At 35.8% G+C, this 25,377-nt stretch overlaps 1 protein-coding gene across 5 annotated transcripts in view; it reads right to left on the reverse strand.

Annotated features, from left to right (window-relative positions):
- Window positions 1-25,377, reverse strand: part of IQCK (IQ motif containing K) — a 66,667-nt gene that overhangs the window by 28,789 nt on the left and 12,501 nt on the right. For 4 of the 5 annotated variants that reach the window (XM_083800497.1, XM_083800499.1, XM_083800496.1 and 1 more), the window contains 6 exons: window positions 24,120-24,175; window positions 22,293-22,431; window positions 20,286-20,383; window positions 14,106-14,158; window positions 13,910-13,987; window positions 3,396-3,480 (listed from right to left, as the gene is read on the reverse strand). In XM_083800497.1, coding sequence (XP_083656623.1) covers window positions 3,396-3,480; window positions 13,910-13,987; window positions 14,106-14,158; window positions 20,286-20,383; window positions 22,293-22,431; window positions 24,120-24,175 — 509 coding nt within the window. Of the gene's footprint in view, window positions 1-3,395; window positions 3,481-13,909; window positions 13,988-14,105; window positions 14,159-20,285; window positions 20,384-22,292; window positions 22,432-24,119; window positions 24,176-24,881; window positions 24,980-25,377 lie in introns of all 5 variants that reach the window. The other variant, XM_083800498.1, reaches the window with a different exon arrangement.

The raw sequence follows: 25,377 nt of genomic DNA on the forward strand, positions 1-25,377 counted from the left end.
TTTAAATCTTGCCCAAACAACTGATGACTCTCCTGCAGATCAACAAAGCATGAAGCACTGAAGGAGTCTAACAAAGAACTGAGAGAAAGCCTAACGTGTCTCTTTAAAAACCCAAGTCACCCGACTGAATCTACACTTGCTGTTAAGAACAGCAAATATTTGCGTGACCTTCTAGGTTTCAGCCTTTGCTAGTCACCACACCTTCCTGGAAAGGAAAATAAATTATGACAGCAAAAGCACGAGAACGCTTTGTAAGACATAAAGATAAACCCACTTCAATTTGGATTTAATTTTTGCTCAAACGATATTTATACACAAAATAGCACTGAATATTTACCTAATGCTGTCCAGTCTAAGCTCCATAGTATTACAAGATTTATATAGTCAAAATACACTGTGTTCAATGCTAGGTTCAATGCTTGTATATTAAAAAAGGATAGCACTATGGAAGGATAACACTAAAGCTTTGGACAGAAACGTTAGAGAAAATTCTATTAATGAAAAATTCCTTCTGCCTAGAATAGTTATGCAAATTGTAAATATTAAAAAGACCCCCGAGACTAAATGGCAATAAGCACAGATTCAGCAGTAGAAGAGTGAAGATACACATTTTCTTGAATTGGAGAAGTGCCTGGAAAATTGATACCTACCTATCCAGGGTTTTCATCAGATATTGGAGTACTGCCTTGGCCCATGACAGATGAATGGAACATCAATAAAAGAGGATGTAAGAATTAAAGAGAAAAATCTGATGAAAGAGCTGTCAAAAGCCTTATTCCAGCTGTTCTTGCTTGCCTTAAAGAGACCTCTCAAGATGACATCTTCCTTTCTGATCTCCTCAGAGTACTATGCAAGACTGTTCTGGTGTGTCTCATATATACACGTGCAACAAATGACATTATCATTACTCCTTTGGACTACAGTGGTTACCCAATATTATGTTATTTATTCCTGGAACTTCAAGATTGTTTCCGCCAGGAATGGGAAACAGATAATTTTAATTAAAGTTTCTTTGGAGCAAGCCTTCATATTTGTAAATCAAGCACAAGATTTCCACAGTCACAATGGATGTGGCAACAGCAAACTGCCTTTTTGCTCAAAACCCCCTACACCTTTCTTTATGACAAGTTCTACACCCAGAAACCTTTTCCATTAGGGTCACACAATAGCTACTATCACTTCCTGGTGGCTTTCTTCTGCTTAGGTCCTAATCTAACATTCTGCAATCTAATTAGTTTTCTCCTTTTTACCAGAAAACGGTTATAGAAGTAATTGGATTGCTGTTTGTGTTTCAGAGTGCAGCCTAATGTTTCTGTAGCTAACACAGCTTTTTATTATGGGATTTAATTCTTGATTAAACTTGAAATAAGTACTCATAAATGTCTTTGTATGAAAGATTCTAGCAAAGACTTTGTGGATGACAGCTATTTATTATTATTACCACAACAAGTATTTTTCTGAAACCTGCTTCAGATAAGGATGTATGTACACTTTTAATTAACTTTTTGTTATCAGAAAGTGCTCAATATTCTGTACCTACAGGGTTCTTTTTCTTCACATAGAAAAATCCTTACTGCCTGACACCTTGTTTTTGCTGAATCTCATGTGGTTTTGATACTGGCACGTGCAGACAGCTACATGTGGCAGAAACAAGTGAAATATCCATGCAAAGATGCAATGCTCAGTCAGTTACAGAACTAAGTAAAGTCTACTGCCTAGATCAATATAGCTAACAAAGTATCTCAAAAATAGTGATTCCATACACGATGTGTCAATGAAAAATTACCAGCTGTGGCTTCTCACACATTATATGACATCATTTAAGAATAAAATTTAAAAAAATTTACAAGGTTCATGTCTGGGATATTTGTTTTAAAAGCATATCATCTGAACTATTTTCTAATTTTTTGGAATCTACTTTTATCATTACTGTGATGAATTCTCATTTAAATCAAAGATAACGTTACCCTGTGTAATAACTTGTTACTAATGATTTTGACTTTATATTCTGATTTTAATGTTAATTTTTAAAAGCCTAAGTTCTTTCAGCTCTAAGAAGTTAAAACATGTAACAGCCAATTTTATAGTCTGAGTTATTTTCTCTGTCTTCTGCTTTTTTAAGCTATAGTTACCCTCGCATTTCTAGGAACTGGTTTAAAATTTTCACCATAGTATTTATCATTCTAAATTTAACACGGTGAGAAGGGACAGTGCCCTTTGGAACCTCTGGTTGAAGCACAAGGTATCTGAGCAACCTTGCACTGCTCAGCTCTAATGGAACTGTTACTGGATGTTTGCCTTTGCAATAATCCACTGTGAGGATGCCTGCAGTGATATTGTCAATGCTAATTAATGTTAGTGTCAATGCCATCTCTGTTCAGAACAACAAAAAAATCAAGGAAAACGAAAAACAGCAACTGTCATAAAAATCTATCAGTCAAGAAGATCATTTCAGGATATTTCGTCACCTTTGTCTGCATGGCACATTAGAGTAGCAACTCTTATGTATTCATGCTTGTTAAAATAGTAAAGAACTTAACAGAGAATGTTTTGTTCTGACTGTGATTTAAAGAACAACTGATGTAGAGACAGAGATGCATTACTGTCCATCACAATGAAACTACTGCTATAGCTGGAGGCTATTTACAACCTTAAATTTTGAAAAAGGCAGTCAAAGATGCTTCTTTTGGATTTTAAGTCCATTTTTTCACAAAGCATGAAGGTGTTAGAGCCTTTCTAAGAAAGGCTTCCAGAATCTTTTCAGCATTTTCAAAATCATTTATATCGTACCCTAGGCTTAGCACTGCTGTCACACTCCAAAATAATAGTACAAGCCAATCTTCTTCAGAGTTAATTTATGTTCCTCTCTTTTCCCCCTCAAATTGGGGACCGCATTAGTGCTATATTACTAGTATGGCTTGCCATATCTGCTTACCATTTTGTTTTTCCTTTCCTTGAATAACAGCCTTTATTCCTTTCCTGTATCTCCTGTCTTGTTCTTTGTCTCAATTTTATCTTTGTTTCTATACGCTTCTATTTCTGTACAGACCTCACCAGTCCTCTTTGTGTACCTCTACACTCACTTAAATATCCCTGAATGAAGCCAAGTAACACTTTAGCAACTAGCCAAAGATCAACTCATTAAAAAAAAAAAATTGTTCCAACCTTCAGTGGATTTTATGAGGAAAACAGGGAGATTACATCAGCATAAACGCCTGTGAAGAAATTGTAGTCACCAGGCATAAGGCAGAGCAACATCCAAAGCCAATGAACCATGAGGGTCTCAACAGCTATTTATAGTATCCCCTACTTAAAATTTATGTAAGGATTTTCCCTACGGCCTTCACAGTCCTACAAATTCAACATCAAGCAAAGTAATTATAGATTACTCTTACCCGATAACCTCTCCAAAACGACTGGATTATTATGCTTGCTTCTTCTTCTGATAGGTGGAGAGACAGAGGCATTGGTTGCCTAGGACTAAAAAAAAATAAAAAATAAAAAATAAAAAATAATAGTATTTTGTAAAAGACAGCCTTTACAAGTAAATGACTGTCTTCTTTAGCAATATATTTTACACAAAAGAGAAAGGTTGTTCAGGTGCTTGAAACTTAAAATATCTTATTGCTCTGAGATACTGAGATAGAAGGTGCAAAGAATACCTCCTTTAAAAAATGTATCTTATGTACACTACAATCACTTCTTCCTTAAAACAGTAATATACAAACAGCATATCAAGTGCAGTAATCTTTCTTACTCTTCTACATGGATTTTGAATTCCTACCACTATGGTAGAGTTTGGGGGGGTGGTGGGAAGGGAGTGAGAGATGGAGACATGCCATTTGTAAAGCAGAAGAGGTTCTAGTATGCATGCAACAATGATCAAATTTATCACATAAATGTTTATACCTTAATTATTAAAATCATACAACATAAATACTTTTTAGTACATTCAGCTACCTTATAATTTCAGTTAAAAGTGAAATGTACTGAAAAATGAAAAAAACGATAATTGTGTAGGCATAAACATGCATCCATGCTCAGGAACATCTAAAGAGGCTCTTAAAAGGCTGAAATTTTACTTTTGATAATGTATACACATTGCTTGGTGATAAAAGAAAGGAACAGATATGTAAAGTTAACAATTTTCAGCCACAATATGCAGTAATTTGAGAGCATTTCTGGTGATTCTGTTGCAACTATTTTTAATGAGAAACTATAATTACCTTTCAGCCATCACTAACAAAAATTCAAATCACAGTATCAAGCCGTGCTTTGCAAAAAACATTTTCTATGGATGTTGATTTATTTCTCACATACATTAATCAAAACACATCTATCTGGAAGAGGAAACAATGTTAATTTATATGGATTTCTTTTATAATGAATATAATATGTAGTCTTAAAAGTCAATAGAGTAATATAGAGCAGTAATATTGCAATTTATGAAAAGACCATTTATAAGCAGTAGACTTGGCACAGTGTTAGAATGGCGCCACTCTCCCTGCATGGGACACGGACTGATCACAGCTTTGACTTGGAAGTCCACAACATGAGTTTGGATTCAGCAATGATTTGGATTTAACTACCAAATTTGTTTTTAATCAGTATTAGTCTTAAACTATGTTTACTTGAACAAAACTAGTGACACACGCAAACTCTGCAGGAATATTATTTATACTATTTATATTATAAAGACGCATATACTACGAAGACCATAGATAAACAAGCTATTCATCCAGTCCTGCACTTACTGGCTAAAGCATTACTTTTGCCGTTTCTTTAGGAAATATAAATATATTCCAGCTCAGGCTAGGAGGCTTGACAGCTTACATTTTCCTTTCACTTAATTTAATTTCTATTAGTCTCTGCCCTAGTAAGCTTCCTATGCTCTCTGCGGCCTTTCTCTTAGGGCTTGTCTTCACTGAAGGAACATTTCAACTTCGAGCACAACCTTAACTGTTACCTAGCGCTCTACTGACTACACCGTTTGAGTCAGTATACTCAGCTAAATTGGTCTCATCGTCATGTCAGCTGGGTTTTGGCCTACATTTATTTCCATGTGAAAGAAAAACTCAGTCTGTTTGGAAGAGTGGAAATAAGGCAAAAATAAAAAGAGGTCTTTACATTAAGCTAAACAGTTTTAGTTCTGTGAACATTAATTAGCATTTCTACCGCTCAAGGGAATTTATAAGTGCTATATAAGCAAGGCTTCCTGAGCTAACTCCTTCTGATAATCAGACTTAAAAATATGAAGTTGGACTGTGCTGGTTTGGCTGATAGGCTTTCATTCACTGTTCTATTTTTGATCTTTTTGAAAACCAAATCTTAGAGTGCAAAAATCACAGGAAGACCTACATATTTTACAGCAGTTATTTCAAAGACACTGAACTTTCCTAAGAAGGAATACATCTGCAAGGCCAACCCTAGCATTGCATTGCTTTCATTTATAAATTATGAAAGTATGTAGTTTAGAATCCCACACTAAATTTGAGAAACCAATATAAAATCAAGCATGAAAAATAGGACTTAATTTTCAGTATGACAGTCACTGGCAAATATCAATCATTTCAGCAGGGCAGCTTTAGAGAACAAAAGTCATATCAGGTCCATTTTTATCTAAGAGAATATATGCAATTGGCTTCAGGTCAAATAAAAATAGAATCTGAGCAGAGGTAATCACCCATCAGCAGTGAACAAGGAAAAGAGGGAATATGTCATTTGTGGCAGAAGACAGCTGTATGACTCCAAGAAGATTAAAACTGACAGTAAAATGCACGGTAGCTATATTCTGCTTATTCAGTCTTTGATTATGCACACTCTTAAATGTCCACACACTCAACATTTTAATATCTATTTTGATATATATAATATATTGCATAAAGTAAGTTGCACCTGTAAAAAAGTATCAATAAAATGTTTTTTCTTAAGTATATATTTTGCCAAATGTGCATAAAGCAGGCACTGACCAGAGGACAGTTAAATGCCAATAAACGTGTTTCTTGCTTTCTGAGCAATCAAGATTTTACAGATCCTGATTATGTGAGATACTTACTAATTACAGTACATTACGCAGGTGGAACATAGCACCCAGAAGAAATAAAAAAGACTTGCATTAAATAGATGTATGAGGTATTGAAAGATGTTCTTACTGAAGGCATGAAGTATCCATAAAAATTCTCTTATCCTGGGCAGACTACAGTCAAAAAAAACATGAAGATGGACTAACCATACTAGTTCCTTTCCTGTTAAAACGTGGTAACAAGAAACAAGTATACAGGCTCTATGCCATAACTGACAGATAATTGCTGTTAGAGCAACACTAGAGTTTTAAGATCCCTTGGTTCATTCAGCCCAGAGCAGAGCAGGCCGAGGGGAGGCCTCATGGCGGCCTGCAGCTCCCTCACGAGGGGAGCGGAGGGGCAGGTGCTGAGCTCTGCTCTCTGGGGACAGCGACAGGACCCGAGGGAACGGCATGGAGCTGGGACAGGGGAGGGTCAGGCTGGGGGTTAGGGAAAGGTTCTTCACCCAGAGGGTGGTCAGGCACTGGGACAGCTGCCCAGGGCAGTGGTCATGGCACTGAGCCTGATGGAGGTCAAGGAGCGTTTGGACAACGCTCTCAGACATAGGGTCTGATTTTGGGGTGGTCCTGTGTGGAGACAGGAGTTGGACTTGTGGGCCCCTTCCAAGTCATGAAATTCTATGATTCTATGTGTGTCTCATCTCCTCTTGGAGAGGATCTGGGTTTCTCAATGAACTTTCAAGGAGGGGGAAGAACCTCCATTTTCTTGTCAGCAAAACAGACAAGGAACCTGCTCCTGTTTGTCAGCAAACAAGGAGCAGGCTCACAGTCACACTGATGGACTCTGTATACAGTCAGTATTGTTGGGCAGTCCAAAAACCTCAGTTGTCACTAAGCTCCCATCTGTCCTACATATAGGTCTGATTCTTTCCTTGAAAAGGAAATATAAGAAAAAATTAATCAAGAAAAAATTCACCATGTGTAATTCAGGATTTTGTATTTGCTTTTTTAATTCCAATCCATTTCCTAACAGTAACAGAAAACCTCCAAATCTAACTACCAGTCTAGTCTTGCAGCAAGGTGCCTGCAGGACCACTGTGCTAGCTACAGAGCACCAGTACCTGTGACAGGATGGAGTGCAGGTGACAGTGAAGTACCCAGGTGCAGTCAATAAACGATGAGGGTTTTTCTCTCTTTTCAGAAAGCTAGTCTCTTGAAATAATGAAGTAACCCTTCACAACAAGCATCAGGCCCTCTGGAGGCCTGGAAGTTTCAAGATGACAGCCCAAACCACTCCACCTTTAATTTGACTGTGATGGTTATTGTTCCTGAATATTTATATCATGTATGAACACATGCAATGACAGAATCACTACAGAATTCATAATCTAAAAGACAAAAGAACAGACCAAAGAATAGGGAGAAATACAAGACAGACAAATAAATGAACATGGTGATCTCCTTAACTTTTAAAAAAGGATTCTGATAAAGTATTAGGTTTGGAAAGTACTTTTGATTGTTGGCCTAAACAATCAAAAGATTTTCTCTGTAAATTTGTCAAAGTAGATTTCTTTTATATTTCCAGTATTTCTTATTCCCACTCAGAGAATCTAGAAATACTATAGCCAAAAAATAATAATAATCTAGAAATGTTTTTTAAAAAAGGTCTATAGAATCTTTGCTTATACATACTATTAAGTATGTAATATCTACTTAAAAAGCAGGAAGACTACTGCTGACAGAAAGTGAGACCGAAGTACTGATTTATCTGACCTGGTATTTAAACGCAATTAGATATATTAACCACATATTACACTATCACTGCATGAGCCTCACAAGTTTCCAGGGAAAGATTCCTACAGACACTTGATAAAAATACTCCTGGAACATTTCCACAGGCCAAACTGAGCGTGAACTGAGACCTCTCTTAACATTATTAGTACTAACGCAACCATTTGACAGTCAGAAAGAAAACACTAACCACTGGTTTTCTTTTGCAGTAATCTAAATACACTATAATTAGAGAAAACATTTGAAGAAAAAAAATCCTTATTAAGAAAACATTTTTGTGCATTATGTGAAGGGCGTATTTCTGAAGGACTGTGAATGTGGGCATAATCCAGTTTAACTTTCTGAAGAAAGGAAGTGCAAATGAGCAGACGTTTTGAAGTGTGACTCCTGCTAACTGTCTGAACTCTTCTCTATCACCTTCTCCAAGTAACAGTTCCTTGATGTTGTCAATAGCTAAATGAAGATTAAAAAAATAAAAACACACAATATTTTGACCCCTTTTGCCTGCTTCTATTCTCTGAATCTTCCACAGCTTTGCTGGCTCATACTTTTTTATTTGAATACCCTCAAACATAAAGGCAATAGATTGTGAAGAAACAAAACATTTCGCTTTTAGATCACCTGTTTAATTGCTATCCCTCACAAATTTAAGAACAAAAAAATATGCAAATTTCAGTGTTGATTAATTTTATGGTTTTTGATGATATAAAAGGATGAATAAATCTAACGTAAAATACATTAGTGTCAGCTAGATATTCAACCCCTTCCACACCTGCATACTCACAGTGCTGGAAACCCCAAGAGTTTAGCCCTGCACTTGTTTCACCTCCAAAACATCTAGGAAAAAATATCTACTACATGTAGTTTCATTCAGGTTATTACCTACTTCTACGTAAAGACCTTAGAATGGGGACAATTTTGTGCATCCATTATCATCTATAACTGTAGTAGCAAAAAAAAAATATCTAGGTAAGTTATTGACATTTAGAAGTAAACAGTTACTGTCCCCAAAATATTACAGTACAATAAAACTATAAAAATACATTCAGAAATATTATCAAAGTGGTCATAATGATAATATGTATACAACTGTTAACATAAACAATTGATATAGTTATCTACCTATTTATAATGAAGGAAAGATGTAGTAAAAAGAAAAGATGGTATGGAACTAATGTGAGAAATTTGGTAAGTAGGGACGCAGAGTCATATAACAGAGAATGAGGTAGAACAGGTGAATGGTAACAAGAACAGAAGAGGACAAGAAAAGAAGAGGAGTAAGAGAAAGCACAGTAAGAAGACAAAATAACAACACAAGAAGTATCTTCTGTCTTAGCTTCTGTCTGAAAACTATAGTGGCTTTCTTCCCCCTTAATATGCTCTCTACACGTGCAGAACTTACCCATTTTAATGATAAAACTCAGCCCTCCCTTTGTTGCCTCAGTTATCTCCTTTGTGGGACCAATATTTATGCATTCCTTAAGAGTGTAGCCCTGGACTGAAGGAAACCAAACACAGACCTATTCCGAAGTCCACTGATGTCAGTGGAGAAATTTCCATTTATGTTTGTATACTTTAAATCAGACCTCATATCCTGTGAACATGAAAAATGAACAGCAGCATAAATAGTTTCCAATCAGTGCTCTAACAGCAACATTAGGAAGACATCACAAACCATTAATTCGTTTTCAATTTTCTCATTGCCATTTTGACAATCTTTACATAAATTAAGGCAAGTTATGATGCTGCATCAGGATTTGTAGCCATAAAACCTCAGTCTCATAAAACACCATTATGCAATATAAATATTTTATACATAAACTTTGTGAAGAAGTTCTGACAATGCAATTTTCCGAAACACTGTTTTTAAGTCAAAAATTTTCTCCTTCATTAACTTGAATTCTGCCACATTACTGGAATGTCAATTCTTTGCTTAGATCCACAAAGAATAAAATCCATACAGACATATTTGTTGGATTTTTCTATTATTATAAGTAAAGGTGCTGCTCATTACACTAAAAAAGGTAAAGCTCAAATTATTAAGAGAAAAACATAAAGAGAAAACATAATGCAAATGAAATCTATACTAAAAAAAGGCTAGCTTAGACATTGACCAGTGAAATACAAGTGTGCAGAAAGCAAAGCCTGTAGAAAATGGGCATATTATGGAAAGAAAGAAATCAGTCACCCATGCAAAATTACCCCTATTGGCCATCTGAGAACTGACAATGAAGTCAACTGTAAAGGCAGCTGAGACCAGCAGGCTTTGTCTAATTAGAATACCAGGAATGAATGAAGGGGAGAAAAAACAAAAATAAAAAACAAAAAAATCAATGTGTATAAATTCATATTGAGATATTTGGCAAAAAGCCACTCTTCAGATATAGTAATCATTTATAAACAAATAAATAATCTGTCCATTTCATTAAAGCAATGATAAATTTATTTGCTCTATATCTGCATATTTGTTTTGGTATACACAGATATTAAACCAGGAAATGTGACCTTCTGAACTGAGTATCAAGTAAATACCTTTATACAGAAAATGACGAAATGCAGATAAATCAACTCTTGCAAACAAATGTTTATTTATAAAAGGCTTCTTCAGTTCCTATAATCCCTGTAATATAAGCAAAGACTAATCTTCAAAAGCCAGAAAAATACACACAGTTATTCTTAACCCAGATCCATACACCATTTTCCTTCACTGAACGTAAGTTAGAAGATGAACTTGAACGATACTGTCATATTATTAAATTCATGTGACAGCATACTTTTCTAATGCCAGTATTTTTCAGAGCAGTGGAACATTTTTATTTAAAATTGTTTTCTACCTATTTCTTCCATTAATAGACTCAAGAGGGTTGGCTAATGATACTCCCGTGATGCTCAGAATCTCAGCCTATCAATGCTAGAAAAGCAAAGTTGAAGTAGGATCAGGGCATAAACACAGGTCAAGCTCTTTCCTTCTCCCTGATTCAGTATATACAGTCTGGTTACTTGTGATTGAGCTTCACTGCTATTCAACCAGAAACACCACTGGCAAATACTGATAAAAGGCAACTGTGTTCCTCATTAACATGTTTAAAGAAGGAGTGCAAAAACATCCAAAACTTTAATTAGATTTATTTATTTGACTATATCAGTGGGCTTGAATGTAGGATAGGGACATCAGTATGTATGCCAGTAAGTTTCCAAAAACTTTTGTTAGTTGCCAGTTAAAACTACAGTTTTCTGTCTTCTAAAAGGTACAGCTATCCTTTAAGACAACACAAACGCTTTGTGCTCTTCTGGAAGTGAAATGTAGATTACCAGTCAGCATTGAAGCTGCTCCTTCTCCTGCTTTTGAAATCTGCTTCAGTAATCAAGGATTCCCACGGGATATAATATTTTGTCAGTGCTGTTGGTATTATATGGGGCACAGCGGAAGACAAGGTAACTATACTAAGGCTTTTATCTACTGATGTCATAGCAATTACTGTAAATACTAAAGATGGAAACAAATTTGAAGTAATTTTACAAGCTTCTTCACCTACAGCAACCAGCTTTTGAAGCTAAAATGTTTGCATTCAAAATTCTGGAAGCTGATGCAGTGTTTGGCTCTCCCTTTAAAGAAAAAGTAGGCTGCAAGATCTCATTTAGAAACACATCATATGGGGAGTGAGGCTCATAAGACTGTGGCTTTGACTATTCTTAAAAAAAAATTAACTTCAAAGAAAAAAATGGAGGCACTGGAAGAGAGCCAAAAAAGAGTTATACTCAAGTATGGAATATATTAAAAAAGCTGGATCTCTGCTGAAGAAATATTTAACCTTCTTTTTTTGTTTTATTTATTTATTTATTTTTAAGCATGAAGACGGCTTCGCAATCATAAACCCTATTTTAATACAGTATAGAAATGTGTTCCTCTTTAACAGACCTTCCATTATGCTTTTCAAATTTCGACATGTAACTAAAAAATCAACAGAAGAGTTTACTCCTTAAACCTGTAGCAACACCTTTTTCTTCTGTTTCTTTATCATCTAAAAGTTTGGAATAAGGATGTTTCCCATCAAAATCTGACCAACAGTTTTTAGCATATTCTGTTACACATAGATCCTATTAAAACATAAAACCTGTACTACAGTTAAAAATGGAAGTGGCAATAAAATGTACGGATTCAATTACATTTTAAATGTCATATCCAGGACATAATAATAAATTCTTATTCCTATTTAATATTGCAATCTTTCAGTTTGCTCTAACAACGATTACTTCATAAGCAATACTTGTCAAGAAATCTGTAATTTTAATGTGCGTTCACAAAAAGTTGCTCTTTAATAAATTATTTTTAAAGGCCTAATTGTTTGGAGGATTTAAGATCAAGTGTGTATCAGTTTAAATAGCACTTTGACTCTTCAGTGTCCTTGTGGAGCTGTCACTACGTTATTCAGGAGCCCAAGTCCGAACAGAAGCTATGAGTCATTCAGGCTGTGATTCCACAGTGTATTTCTCTTGTTGGCAAAGCTGACTTAAGCAGTTCCTGCCACCACCTCTATATCTTACTGGCTCATTTGTTCTCTTCACCTTGCCCCAAGCCCTTCATTTTAATCTTTCATTTGTGCCAGTGCAAAGGCCTGCCTGGCTCCCAGGTGAACCAGATTGGAAAAACAATCTACAATCTAAACAGCTATACAAACCCCTCATATTTTGGCAGAGACATTTCTAGCTCAGAGGAGGTCCCTGATCAGAATAACCAAGCATCCTACCCAACAGGGTGATATCAGGCTGACTAGAAGCACGCTGAAGAACAGGAGAGAGCAGGGAACAACTTAGGTCACTTTTACTTCCACGAGGAAATGTTTGTAAAACTGATCTTTGTTATCTTAGGTACAGATGTCCATCCTCACAATTCAACGGTATCAGAATTCCCTTACTGTCCAATGGCTCTTCAGTATGCTGAAGAAATGAGTAGCACAACCCCACTGCATTAAACAGGAGTTTTGTTGGCAAGGCCAAGCGATTTAGAGAATGAAACTATTACAAGAGCCCCATCAGTGGTAGGTTTGAACAACAGTGGCTGGGCAGTACGATGTGGCAGCAGGTACCTGAACGTAACAGAGTTGAGATGAACTGAGTCATCACAGAAGGAAGCTCAGAAGCTTCTTACACAGCTTTGACTACATGACTACCTCTAAGGTAGCCAAAGGTAACTGTGCCTCAATCACCAATTTGTCTCCAAAGACAGTAAAAGCCAAGGAGCTTTCCTCTTGCTGGGTCAGTGACTCAAGGCTTAAAGCTTCTCCAAAGGATTTTATTCTAAGTTTCACATGACAGGAGTTCAAGAAAGCTCAATTTCCACTTAAGTAGCATAATGAAACAAACATGCCTGCAAAGATGCTCATCTCTAAGTTTTAACCAACCACCAATCTAGTCTCCAATTAAGTTTTCTAACAGAAAAATTCTTCCAAATCTAACCTTCATAATTTTTTTTATTCTCTCACTGTAGAGTATTACTTCACTTTTCTTCTTTTCTCATACAACAGCTAGATTGAAAACAAACTGCAACCTCAAGGAAAGTAACATATTCTCAAAACTGATGTGTAGCTTGGCTCTACAGGAATAATGAGGAACCTAAGACTGAGACTGCCAAAAGAAATGTTCATTTCTCAAATGCAAAGTCATAAATATCAGCATAAATGCATTCTAATGCCAAGGATTATTAAAGGTATTTTCAAAACTGCTGCTTACAGTTAGGGAAAGAATTTCTAGACTACGTATCCTCAAATATTTCCACAGCAACACTGAAAACATTGCTTTGTTCCTTAATAGAAAGATATTCATAATACTACCAGGCTATTCGAATGTCCCACACTCTGCAACAATTAAAATGTGTAAGAATTCTAAACCAATTTATCCGGGTACAATGCCGGTACAAAATACCTTGTAACTAATGCATGGCAAAGTTAGAAAGCATCACATAGTTCTCTGCTGCACACAATAAAGGGCTTTCAGAGGGGAAAATTATAATGCATTGAAGCTCTATTACTTTTTTGTAATAACAGGAGGAAAAGAATAAAAAGAGAAAAGGTTACTCTGAGTACTGCAATAACTTACTGGTCCTTTAGCCAGTCGTTAACAAAAGGAATGGAAAAGAATTCTGTGAATGACTCATCTTTCCTCTTTGGGTTGTGGCTGATAATAAAGAAAAAAAAAAGGAAACAACTCAGTTTAAATTGCAGCTATTCAATTTGTAAATTAATGTATTTGAATCACTGGGCATAATTAATAGTAAAAGCCATGATCAACTTACTTGTATAACCATTCAGTTAGGAAATCACAGGCAATAAATTTCGTCCTTTTTCTCTAAAGATAGAAGATAGTTTCAAATTATTTATTATCTTTGGACTGGTCACATGTTTTTACTAGTGGAGAGGAACAGAAGCTAAATTGACTGCTTTTATTAAATAAAATATACAGGACATTACTCTGTCTACTTTAATATTGCTACTGCCAACAGCCAGTGGCTCAGCCAAAATTTTAGACCTTTTGTGGAATGCTTTCAAGCCTACTCAAAAAATGAGTGAGAAAATTTTGCATATACTATCTTGATATTTGCTGCAGTATAGCTATAACAAATACCTCTGAAGGGTAATCTTTCTTAGTGGCAATCTCATTGCAAAGAAATTAACAGAACTCATATATGAAAATCTGTTGTAAATTACTTGCCATTTTGTTCATAGCTCTATTATCATACTTAAAATACTTCATAGATTCCAAGGCTTAGAAAGAACACTGTTAAATATTGTTTCCTCTTGCATGGAACCAGCTTGAAGGCGTTGTGCATACTTAGACAAACCCCCAAGCATATTGTATGGCTGCTCAGACAAAATTATCTGCTGGGTAGTCCAGAAAGGAAGGCACAAACCAAACACATGCACAACAACAATCACAGATACCGTACACATTACAATCAGGCAAAAAATTCAAAGTCTGGAGTCTTGGAGCAAAATGATTGTGCCCTTTGCTCCCAGTTCGGAGATATCTTCACCACTAAAGGGAATTTGGCAAAATGCTTTGCAGCTAGGTATCCTTAGAGACTCACGCAGCCAGGCCGTATTTAACTGGACTGCACTACATGCTATAAAATACTTTTTGAGTTCAAAATTCAAAGCATGAATTTTGATCAATACAGAATTGATTACAGCCTTTCTTTTCTTAGAGATTTCCTCTCCGCATTCCATCCTTGCAGATTAAGTGTACAAATGACTACAGGTGCTTATTCAGCATTTCAGAAACCAGAGTAGCCATGATACAGAAAACACAACCTAGACTGCTGGTCAGGATCACAGGATTTACCTAGTTTCTTCCAGACCACTCTTACACAAGCTGTGTTATGGACATACACAACCAGACAGTGAATACTAGAAGATACTTAGCCCCTGTTGAAGAGAGACATTGAGTGCTTTATCAAAATAACACCGTTTAGCAAAGAGAAAGGCTATCCCCACCCAGAAGGTAACACTTACCCTGTCAGATGGGGGACTCAACTGCAATTATTACTTTTTAGGAAGACAATTAAAACTGGTCAAATACATTTGTGAAACTGCTAGATATCATGAAAGAGGTTGGAGCTTTGAATAAATGTAAGAAATGATGGAAATACTGCCACTTGCTAAGAAAAGTAGAATAAATACGTAATCAGAGATTTAATGCATGAAGGATGACTTGATTCTAGGTATTACCTTCATCATATGTGTTACTCCCTGTGCTGCATGAGTATGAAGCAAAAAAAAATCTGAGGGATGTGAACAGAGGCAGAAAAGAAGTGCTCTATATGGCTTAATTCTTTCCACGGTTTGGGATATTAGCACATGACATAAATTGAGGGTCACTGTTGAATTCCAGCCACAAGTGAGTGGATGCGAAATGTTACGTGAGGTGCTGACTTCATGGTGAAGGACACGGGGTAGTCATGTAACTAGGGGATGACAACAGTGAGGTTTACAGCTAGATTGTTTGGCAGCCCTAGATAATTCCCCAGAAAGCATCTACTTTGCAAGGTGAATCTTATCATAGGTAGATACACGCTTGGGCGGCTTCCACAGAAAAGAAAGAAAACTGCTTTGAACATGACAACACAGCTATCAGTCCTGAACCCCATGTGTCTTGATGATCTCTTTCATGACAAAAAAACCTTCAGGGTTCATATAGAGCTCCATTACAGTGCTTGGCTGTACAGAAACACGCATCTCCCTAACGAGTTTTCACACTTGTCAGGATAATACCAGGCACTGTTCCTAGAAGCCAAACACCTAAGCTTTAAGAGACCAACACCTTCACCGGAGAGATTTCTACAGCTTATTTTAGATGATAAATGGACATTTTTTAATTGAACAGAATCTGAAAACAACCACGTCTGATCATCCTCATACAGCTATTCTCAATCACAGTACTAAACTGGGTCCCACTACTTAGTGAATTCTTTGAGAGAATAAATTCTATACTTTGACAACAAAATTCAATTTAATCTAGCAGTTGTAATTTAATCTGTTTTAAGCAAATTGTTTTTCCTTTGCAATGAATTTGCAGCAATCAGAACAGTGTTGTCAAAACAGTTATCAAAGGAAACAAATTCATTTTAGTTTATCCTTGTCAGATTCAGTGAGCTTATCAGGGAGGAATTCAATCTGAACATTTTTTCTTTTGTTATTTTTTTGCCAGGAAACAGTTCACTTTGTTAGTCAATTAAATCTTTAGTTGCACAGCAGTGAACATTTATAGAAGGAAAAAATGACATAAATTGACCTGTCTTTGACACATTCCTCCTATGCTACATGAATCAGGATAAACACAGGAAATATCTGCACAATGTGCATTGTTAACCTGCAGATGTCTTTGTGAACTAATTATAATCAGAATTCATTTTGCATTTTTCAGCTTAAGTATGATGTGCTTCGTAATAATCATGCAAAAATATTGGTGATCAGGACATTACAAAGTTATCACAAGATCATCTTCCATTCACTTTCCCTGATCTAACATACTTTAAAATAAAACATATTCCATATGATAGGTTAAAGGTTGGACTAGATGATCTTATAGGTCTTTTCCAACCTAAACGACCCTATGATTACAAAGTCTGTTACAGCAACCTCTTTCTGCAATTGCTAACCAGAAAGAAACATCAGTTATGATAATAAAAATGTTAAAACATTGATCAGTTTTGATTTTGAAAAATGAATGCATTACTGAAGTCTCATGAGAGCAAAGATTTAAGAAAATAGTCTTTCCCCCAGAGACGTTTGACAGCAGATAGGATAAAGCACAGGAGAAATTATGGTAGGAAAAAAACCCACACAATTCAGCATGGGAATACACTGGACAACCTAATAGGTCTCTTTCACTCCTAACTTAAAAATGAAGCTTCTGCAGATTGTTCTCATATTGCTGTTAGTTTGAAGTCTGCAAATATACCTGGAAGCTGATAGTTTTTCTAGGTTTTTGCTTTTCAGATTTTTTTATAGGTACTACATGGTGCAAAAAAAAAAAAAAAAAAAAGCCTATTTTAAACGAAATGTTTAAATTGCTATGTCACTTTCCAACTAAGACCTTGCAGATTTCTTTCCTACACAAATGACTACTTTCAGCATAACCTTTTCCCTTTCCTTTCCCGACTTTCCCTTTTGATTCTATAATTCTTCCTTCCCAGGCATGGATATCTCTGTTCTGATCTCTTCCTTGAATTCCTCAGTTGGTCCCATGATGCAATCTGCCTTACCCTAGTTTCAATTTCTAAACTCTCCTACTTGATTTTTCATTCTCTTCTCATTCTTCTTCATTCACCTTCAAAACACGAAGACCTTTAGTTACTCTCATAAAAAACATTATTCATTCTCCTTCAGAATTCTCTCTCTTCCTCCAGCCTTGTGCCACATTGACCGCAGTCATTTCTACTGTTCCTCCCTCTCTTCCACTGCTTCTTCCATTTATCTTCCACTGGTTTATTCTATTGGAGCTGCCCTTTGTAAAGGGTCTTTAATGACTTCTGTCTAGCCAAAATTCAAATACAGTATTCTGTTCTCATCCTTTATGATTTCAGTTAACTTTAATCACAGTTAATCATTTACCTCTGTTGTTCTCTCATGAATTCCATGAATCTTTCTACTCTTTGCTCTCTTCCTATTTTCAAAGCTATTTTCTGCTGTGTTCCCAAGAACCCGTCTCCCTGTCCTTAACTTTCTCCAGGGTGTCTAAGGGCTCTGCCGTTGATCCTAAAAATCAGTTCCATTTTAATGCAAGGTATGGCATGGTCTTTTCTTCAAATTCATACGGAACAACACACTTCTTATGAAATAACAGTATACTTAGAAATTACCCATTTAAGTCAGATAAGGAAACATAGTGTCCAAGCACAAATACCTGGACAGTAAAGGAAAAGAACACAAATATTCAGTTACATGGCAAGCATCAAGAGCTATTGTTTTACTAGTTATTGTTCAAAAGGAGGAGGAAATGATGTCATGGTTGAAAATGATCATCGGACATAAACTTGCTTTCCTAAACTTCCTTGACCAAGAGCAGGACATTTCTCCAAATTAAAACAAAAATCAGTCAGTGTCTTTTTGATAAGCTGTGCTATTTTTTATGAAGCATCTAGATATTAGAAAAGAATTGCTTAAACTTCACATTTGATTTTTTTTTTCTAGTTTACTATAAAGCAACACAGAAATGTACAAAAATCTATTTTGAGAACAGATACTTTCTAACCTATAGACCACTGAAACTCTGCAAAATATTTCCGATTAAAAATAGACAAAGTAATCTGAGATTTGTGCTGAGTTTGAAAACTAAAGTATTTCTGAGAATTCTCATATTTTGTATTAAGTGCTGGTTTATTGCTTTCAAAAATATGTAAGATCTCTTTAGGACAGTATTTTAAGCCAGCTTTAAGACTTCCCTTTTTTGTTAAAGGAGACCTGCTTCCTTAAAAAAATAATAAAAAAATATAAAATCAATATAAATTTCATTAAAAGTGTGATGAATAATATATATATGTTCAATCAAATCTGTTCTACGCCAGATAATTAAGTGTGATGGCAGGAATAATGTACAGAGATGTCATGCCATAATGGCATGCAGATGAACCACTTTCCTATTTCTCCTGTACTAATCACAAATTATAAACAGATACGCAATCATCTATAAACCAATCAGTTTTTAGACACAAATCTTGTGAAGAGTATGCAAAAATGGAAATAACATACTTTTATTAAAAATATAGAATTGGATTTGAAATGCAAGTTTGAGGTGTCCATTCAAGCACGGTAAGTGAATTTTGGTAAGTGAACTTGTGACTTTTTGGCTGTGCCAAGCACATGTAAGTCAGTGTCAAACTGTACATATGTAACCTTTACAAGTTCTTCCATGATGTCTATTGCCATATATATATAAGCCTGTAACAGGAATATGCCAGTAGTTGGAGCGGAGGTAGATTGAGACCTAAGATGATTAGTAACCCACACAAAATCATCCTCACATAGTTTTCATTTTGATCTATAACCCCAACAGCACAGACTGTTTTCCTCAGATATGCATCATGTACAAAAAGGGAGATACTTTCATTGTCAATTATATTAATTGCTCTTTATATTATGAAGCAAGTAAGAAGAGGTTCAGTTGCAGGCATAAAAACATAGAGGAGTAAAGCCTTACAATGAAAAGTGTTCATGACAAGCAAAAAGTAGGAAAGAAATAGAAAAAAAATTTCTTCCACAGTTGGAGAAAATAGTTGAAATGATGCAAACCCCACAAGTCCCAGTTCCTAATCTACCACTGAGTTAAGCTATGCTGATACAGTGAGCTTTATCTTGTAACAGTTCTCACGTATTTTTAAGCATTCCCAACATACAATTAAGAATGTCTCTCTAGATATGTTTACACACACACACACAAATTTGTAAATACATATAGAAGATTAAGATTTTTTAAAAGTACAATTTGTATAAGCTCATTAATGAAACTCTGCTTTCCACTTAAATTGAATTTATACAGAATTATAGAGCTAAAATAGAAAATACAACTATCTTAGGATGTTAGACCAGAAAAAGTAACACAGTTCATTTCATTACTCAGTTAAGTAAAATTAAAGTTCTTTACATCATCCTCATATGAGTGACATGTACAAATCTGAAAGGAAGCCTGTTTGTCTGGAATATTACACTACTTACGCTAGATGTAACTGAATATTTAAGGAGAATTAGGTGAAAGCTAGAGATTGGCATAATGACCAAGTGTGGTGAGTATGCAATCTGTTCTGAATTACCAGACAAAAGAACATTCCAGGCTGGCAAGATCCAAAACAACTCATGATATGTTATTTCATAGTATTGTCATCGGTTTTCTTGTAAAAGACTAAATAAAGAAATACAGCCTGTGAATTAAAAGGCTGTGACTTCCTGACAGCGATCTGAACTGAAAACTAAGAACTAACCTCAAAACACTTTTCCTTCTTTGCTTGATGTAGAAGTTCAGCCAGTCCGGGTAAGAGCACTGGAAAGATGTAATACTCTAAGTATTCTCGAGGAGAACCTGAGCAAAACAGCACAGCTTTCACTTAGAGGGAAGCACTTAGATATCACAAAATGACAAACATTAGATAACGTAAATCAAGTATCAGTCATTTTATCAATACCATTGCAGCTTGAACTATACACAGATTCTTTCAGTTTAGATACAGCCACAGATCTGTCTTCCCTTTCCTTCAGCCAAGAAGACATAGACTTGAGTAAATTTCAAACCAAAGGTGCATCAACGCTTCAAACTACAGTGTGCCTTAGAGATGTCAGACTAGTTTTAAATGAGTAAACTCAGATGCCAGAAGCAGCTTAGCATAGAAAATGAGGAGCAATGCAGACTAATTTACCCTTACAGGAAGAAAAGTAAATGAGCCTATGCTAAACTCAGTGCCATTACAGCTAGACCTCTCTGGGTATCTCTACTCATGCCTTTTACAATCTGCAGTAATACAGTTGGTTGTAAAACTCACTTTCTAGACAGAGGGAAAAAAGGTTGTATTTTAGTGGGGCTGTGACTTCTTTCTCACTACTTCCTACCCAGATCCTTCAGAAATTTGAACATTACTCCATATACCCAATTTTGCCACAGTGAAAGGTCTGTCTAGGTTGGCATCTCTCATTTGACTGCACTGCCCTTACCCCAAGGTCTACTTGCCATGCTTCCTAAGTGCTCGTGCACACTGGCGTCACTGAGTTCCATGCAAAAGAAGGCAGCTACAGTTGGCATCACAAAACCAAACCAAACCAAACCAAAAAGCAGTGGTGCTATTGTATATGTTCGACATATAGGCTAATGGTTAAACACTTCCCAAGAGACTCAAGTTGTGTTTCTTTCTCAGCTTTTCCCCACATTCCCATCTTCCCTAACAAGACCTTGCACCATTGACTTATAAACTGGTTTAAATCTATTCCTTACAATGAAAATACCACACATGTAGGAACTGAAGTTTACTGGGCCTGAGGGAACAGTGAGCATGACCCTGTAGGAAGCTGTAAGAGCCATCCTCTCCGAAAGGTGAACAAGATAGAACCTGTTAGGATCTCAGAGAAGCAGAGTTGGCTTACTGGCCTAAGCATTGTCCTCAATTTATAGCCAGACTGCCTGCCATTCAGTAAGTGTTCAGGTTTTAGTGTGTGTGCAGTAAAGATTAAGTCATGCAAGTTTCCTCTTCTGGCAACACACAGCTGAAACAGTGAATTTCCTTCTCTGCTACATATTTTTAATTGGTTCATATACTGCCAGAAAATGTTCATAATTGGAAGGACACTACATATACAAAAGCTGAGGGTAACACTGCTTCTGAGTAGCAACAGGAATTCCTAATGGGCAAGAATGAATGGAAGAGGTGAAACACAGAATGAGAAAGTGATGGAAAAAGGTGAAGAAAAAAAAAAGACAAATGTAGGACTAAAATGCATAATAAAAGTGACATCACTACTTCATAAATTGATAAAAAAATATAGAAGTTAAAAATGGAAGAACAAAACTTTAGAGCTGTTTCCATTCAAATCAGTTATGTCTTATTTGTAATCAATCGGGCACAGATAATATTTTGAAAGCAGTTTTCAGATTTAATTATCTGTTTAGTCTATTGATCCTAGTTTTTCATCATTAATTTAGAGGCAGAAATGTTTGTCTTTCTCTCATTTAAGTGGCCAAATAAAAAGTCAGTTTATCAGAAGAGAGTAGAACTACCTCAACAGCTAGACACTGTTACAGATTTCTAATGCGTACCATCTCATCTGAGCTTTCTTCCACTGACACAGAGCTCAAGCTGGCTCCCTGCATACAGACCAGCGCAAATTCCATTTCAGAAAAGGTATTGTAGCTGTTAACACTTTCAGTGCAACAAATGACAAATCCCTGCCAAATGTAAGAAAAATATTCACAGCAGAGTTCAAGAAAACGCACTCCTACTTACACATTTTTGGATCAGGTGGTTCTGGAAGAGGGGCTGCCTCGGGACTGGGAAGCAACTGTTGGACAACAGTATCAGCTGCAGGGGCTGAGTAAAATTGTCCCATACATAATGGCTGCAGCATTCCTGCTTCCAAAGACACCTGTTCAAGAAAAATGTAAGATAAATGTAACCTATAAAAATACCCCAATCAAACTGTAAAAAACATAGAACCAGTTCAACAGGAAGAACTATATAATGTCATTCAGTTAAAAAAAATAGTTCTAATTTCTAAACCAAATATTATTTCAGTATTTTCTGCATACTTAAAAAAAAATCAGTTTAATTTTTTTGTAGTTTCCATTTCAATAAAAAACATCCAAACCTAACAGAAAGTATGTGAATGTTTTTAAAAGAAGTTGTTGAGGTATCGTAGTTTAAAAAATAATTTAACCATTGTAAAAAATAGTAATTTTTTGAAAATTAAAATTGGCACTGTTTTCTGAATTATTATTTTTCCATTTAGATGCTTAAATATTTGTTTCTATATTGTTCAGAAGTCATGACATGCACCTTTTAAAGAAAATAAACTTTCCTTTTAAACAAAGCACAAGCAGACAAATTCAGAGCAGATGCAAATCCAAATCTTACGTTTCCCCATGCAGAACCAATTATAGACACCATGAAAAAAGATAGTTCACCATTTTACTTCTGTTTTTAGGAGCGCACAGACTGTTACAGTGAGCCAGAAGAGTACTCTTATTAGACAGTGAACTATAACTGTCACAGAAATTCAGATACCTCCTATTATACCCAAGAATGCACTAGCATTACATTTGGTATGAAAATGTGTTGTAAAAACTATGTCATCAGGCCACCAAACTTATTATACTCTGCATGTCAATGACTGCCATATCACATGCATTAGCATATACAAAGTTCATAAAATGATCCTTTTGGAAATTAAAAAAAGTACACATAAACATTAAAAAGATATACTATTACATTTTGACATTAAATGCGCAAATACATCGATAAATTATGCCCAGACTAATAAATGTCCCAAACAAAGCTCACCATTCCAATTTGATAATGTCCTGTAATGAAGCTCGTTTCACTTAGGGAAACAGGATACATTATATAAAGATCTATACCAACCAAGTATCAGACATTTTGAACTACAAGGTCTTGATTTTTAAAATAACAAAATAACCTAAATGCAGCGTAATAAGATAAAACATCTAAAAGATACCTAGCTTAAATGATATGTGATGCTCAAAATAATTAATTCTGCTGCTCACAGAAATGCTGGGGACAAAGAGATAAATGGGTTTGTCCTTCTTAAGTTACATACTGCTTCTGTCTGCCACACAAGTTTTCCTAGACTGATTTTACTTGGTCAAAATTAGACTTCAAACAAGTGTGATCAAGTTTAATTCTGCTGAGTTCAATCTCCACATCTAAGTGCCCTATCATGTATGTGAAACTGGGGTATAACTCCTTTGCTGTGCTTACTCCTCTTTTGCAACTCGGTCTGCTTGCGACACCACCAGAAAGAGATCCTTGCATACTTCTGACTCCTGCCTGCAAAGCAGACAGTCGTACCAAAGAGACAGTGAGCTGTACAAACCAAACACAGCTGGTAATCTAATTTTAGGACAGCAGTACCCAAGTTGCTTTAAATAAAAGCAATGATTTGGAATATTGCATTTTTTGATTCACAAAAGTTGTTTACAAAATGTAGTTTTGTTTTCATTTTCTGAATAAGACTACTCTGTGGGTACCTAATTTTCCCATTTAGTTATTTAAAATATGAAGCCTTATGAACATTTTTAAAAGAACTATACTCACGGATTGTTGTTTTGATTCAGGAATATCTGGAAACAGAGGCTGTTCTGCTTCATACTCTAAGAGTAAAAAGAAGTACAGCATTTATCCAAAAGACTTTAAAAACACTTATTTTTGTTTTAAATAAGTATTACTTTCTAAAGGTATTTATTCTAGTTTGAAACAATAAAAATCAGTATTTTTTAATAGGGAATCTAACGTGTTTAAACAAGGGAGAACTTTAAAGCCTCTTGCCTTGGTTTTAATTCAAGTTCAAGGTTCTAAGTGATAAAACAACCCTCTATTGGGAAAAAGATTTTTGACCAAAATAATAATTTAGGATATTTTAATGAAAGTAAAATGCAGATGCTTTCATGGCATTAATTGTTGGTTTTACTAGTATATAGTACTGCTTTTCAACTTCATCTATAAGCATTGAAATGCCCAAGACATTGCTAAGTTTTACTCTCTCCACTTGCAAAAAACAATGCAAAAGCAGTATATGACCCACTTACGTTAGAGTGAATCAGGATAAGAAAAAGAACAGAGAAGGACAATGGACCTGATATGAAAAAAAAAAAAGCCACCACATATAGATTACACAAAAACAGAAGACAGAAGACTCTTACAGGCAAAACCAGCAGGTTTACCATTCCACCATTTTAATTATGAGATTTACTGGCATCATCACTTCTGTAGGTAATACAGATGCCTCAGCTGAGTCACATTAGAACAAGAAACTTTATTCCTACATTACAAATGGCCATTTTTACGTGAAGAACCTACCTACTTTAAGGCATTGCAAAGCACTAAGGAAGAAAACATCATTTGGACACCACAGAACAACAGAGCTGGAGTCTCAGCTCCTGAACATTCTCAGTCACCTCAGATTAGGGGAAAAGACCAAGACTGTTATTAGAGTCAGGTTGTAATAATGTAAGTTTTGCCTTTGCTGAATACAAATGATAATAGCAATAATCCTGTCGCCTCTCTTGCTTTCCCAAGGCAGTAATCTAACTCCCTTGCCACCACAAAGCGCAGCGCTGAATTCACTTGTGGAGCAGACTACCACCTCGCCAAACAGACGCAATGCTGTTGCTTCCTTAGGCCTGCACTAACACTTTTGGCCCTACAGGCAGCACAGGACAGAAGCAGACACAAAGATTAAGTTTCTAAAAGATGTTGGCCATCAAAATAACGTTAATGCTCTTCAGTAGAAACACATTTGGAACTTGCTCTCAGCTGCCAGAAAGGGCTTTGTGGAGCAGGGGAGAATTTAGCA

This window comes from Anser anser, assembly GCF_964211835.1.
Source record: "Anser anser genome assembly, chromosome: 15".
In the NCBI taxonomy this organism is placed as follows: domain Eukaryota; kingdom Metazoa; phylum Chordata; class Aves; order Anseriformes; family Anatidae; genus Anser; species Anser anser.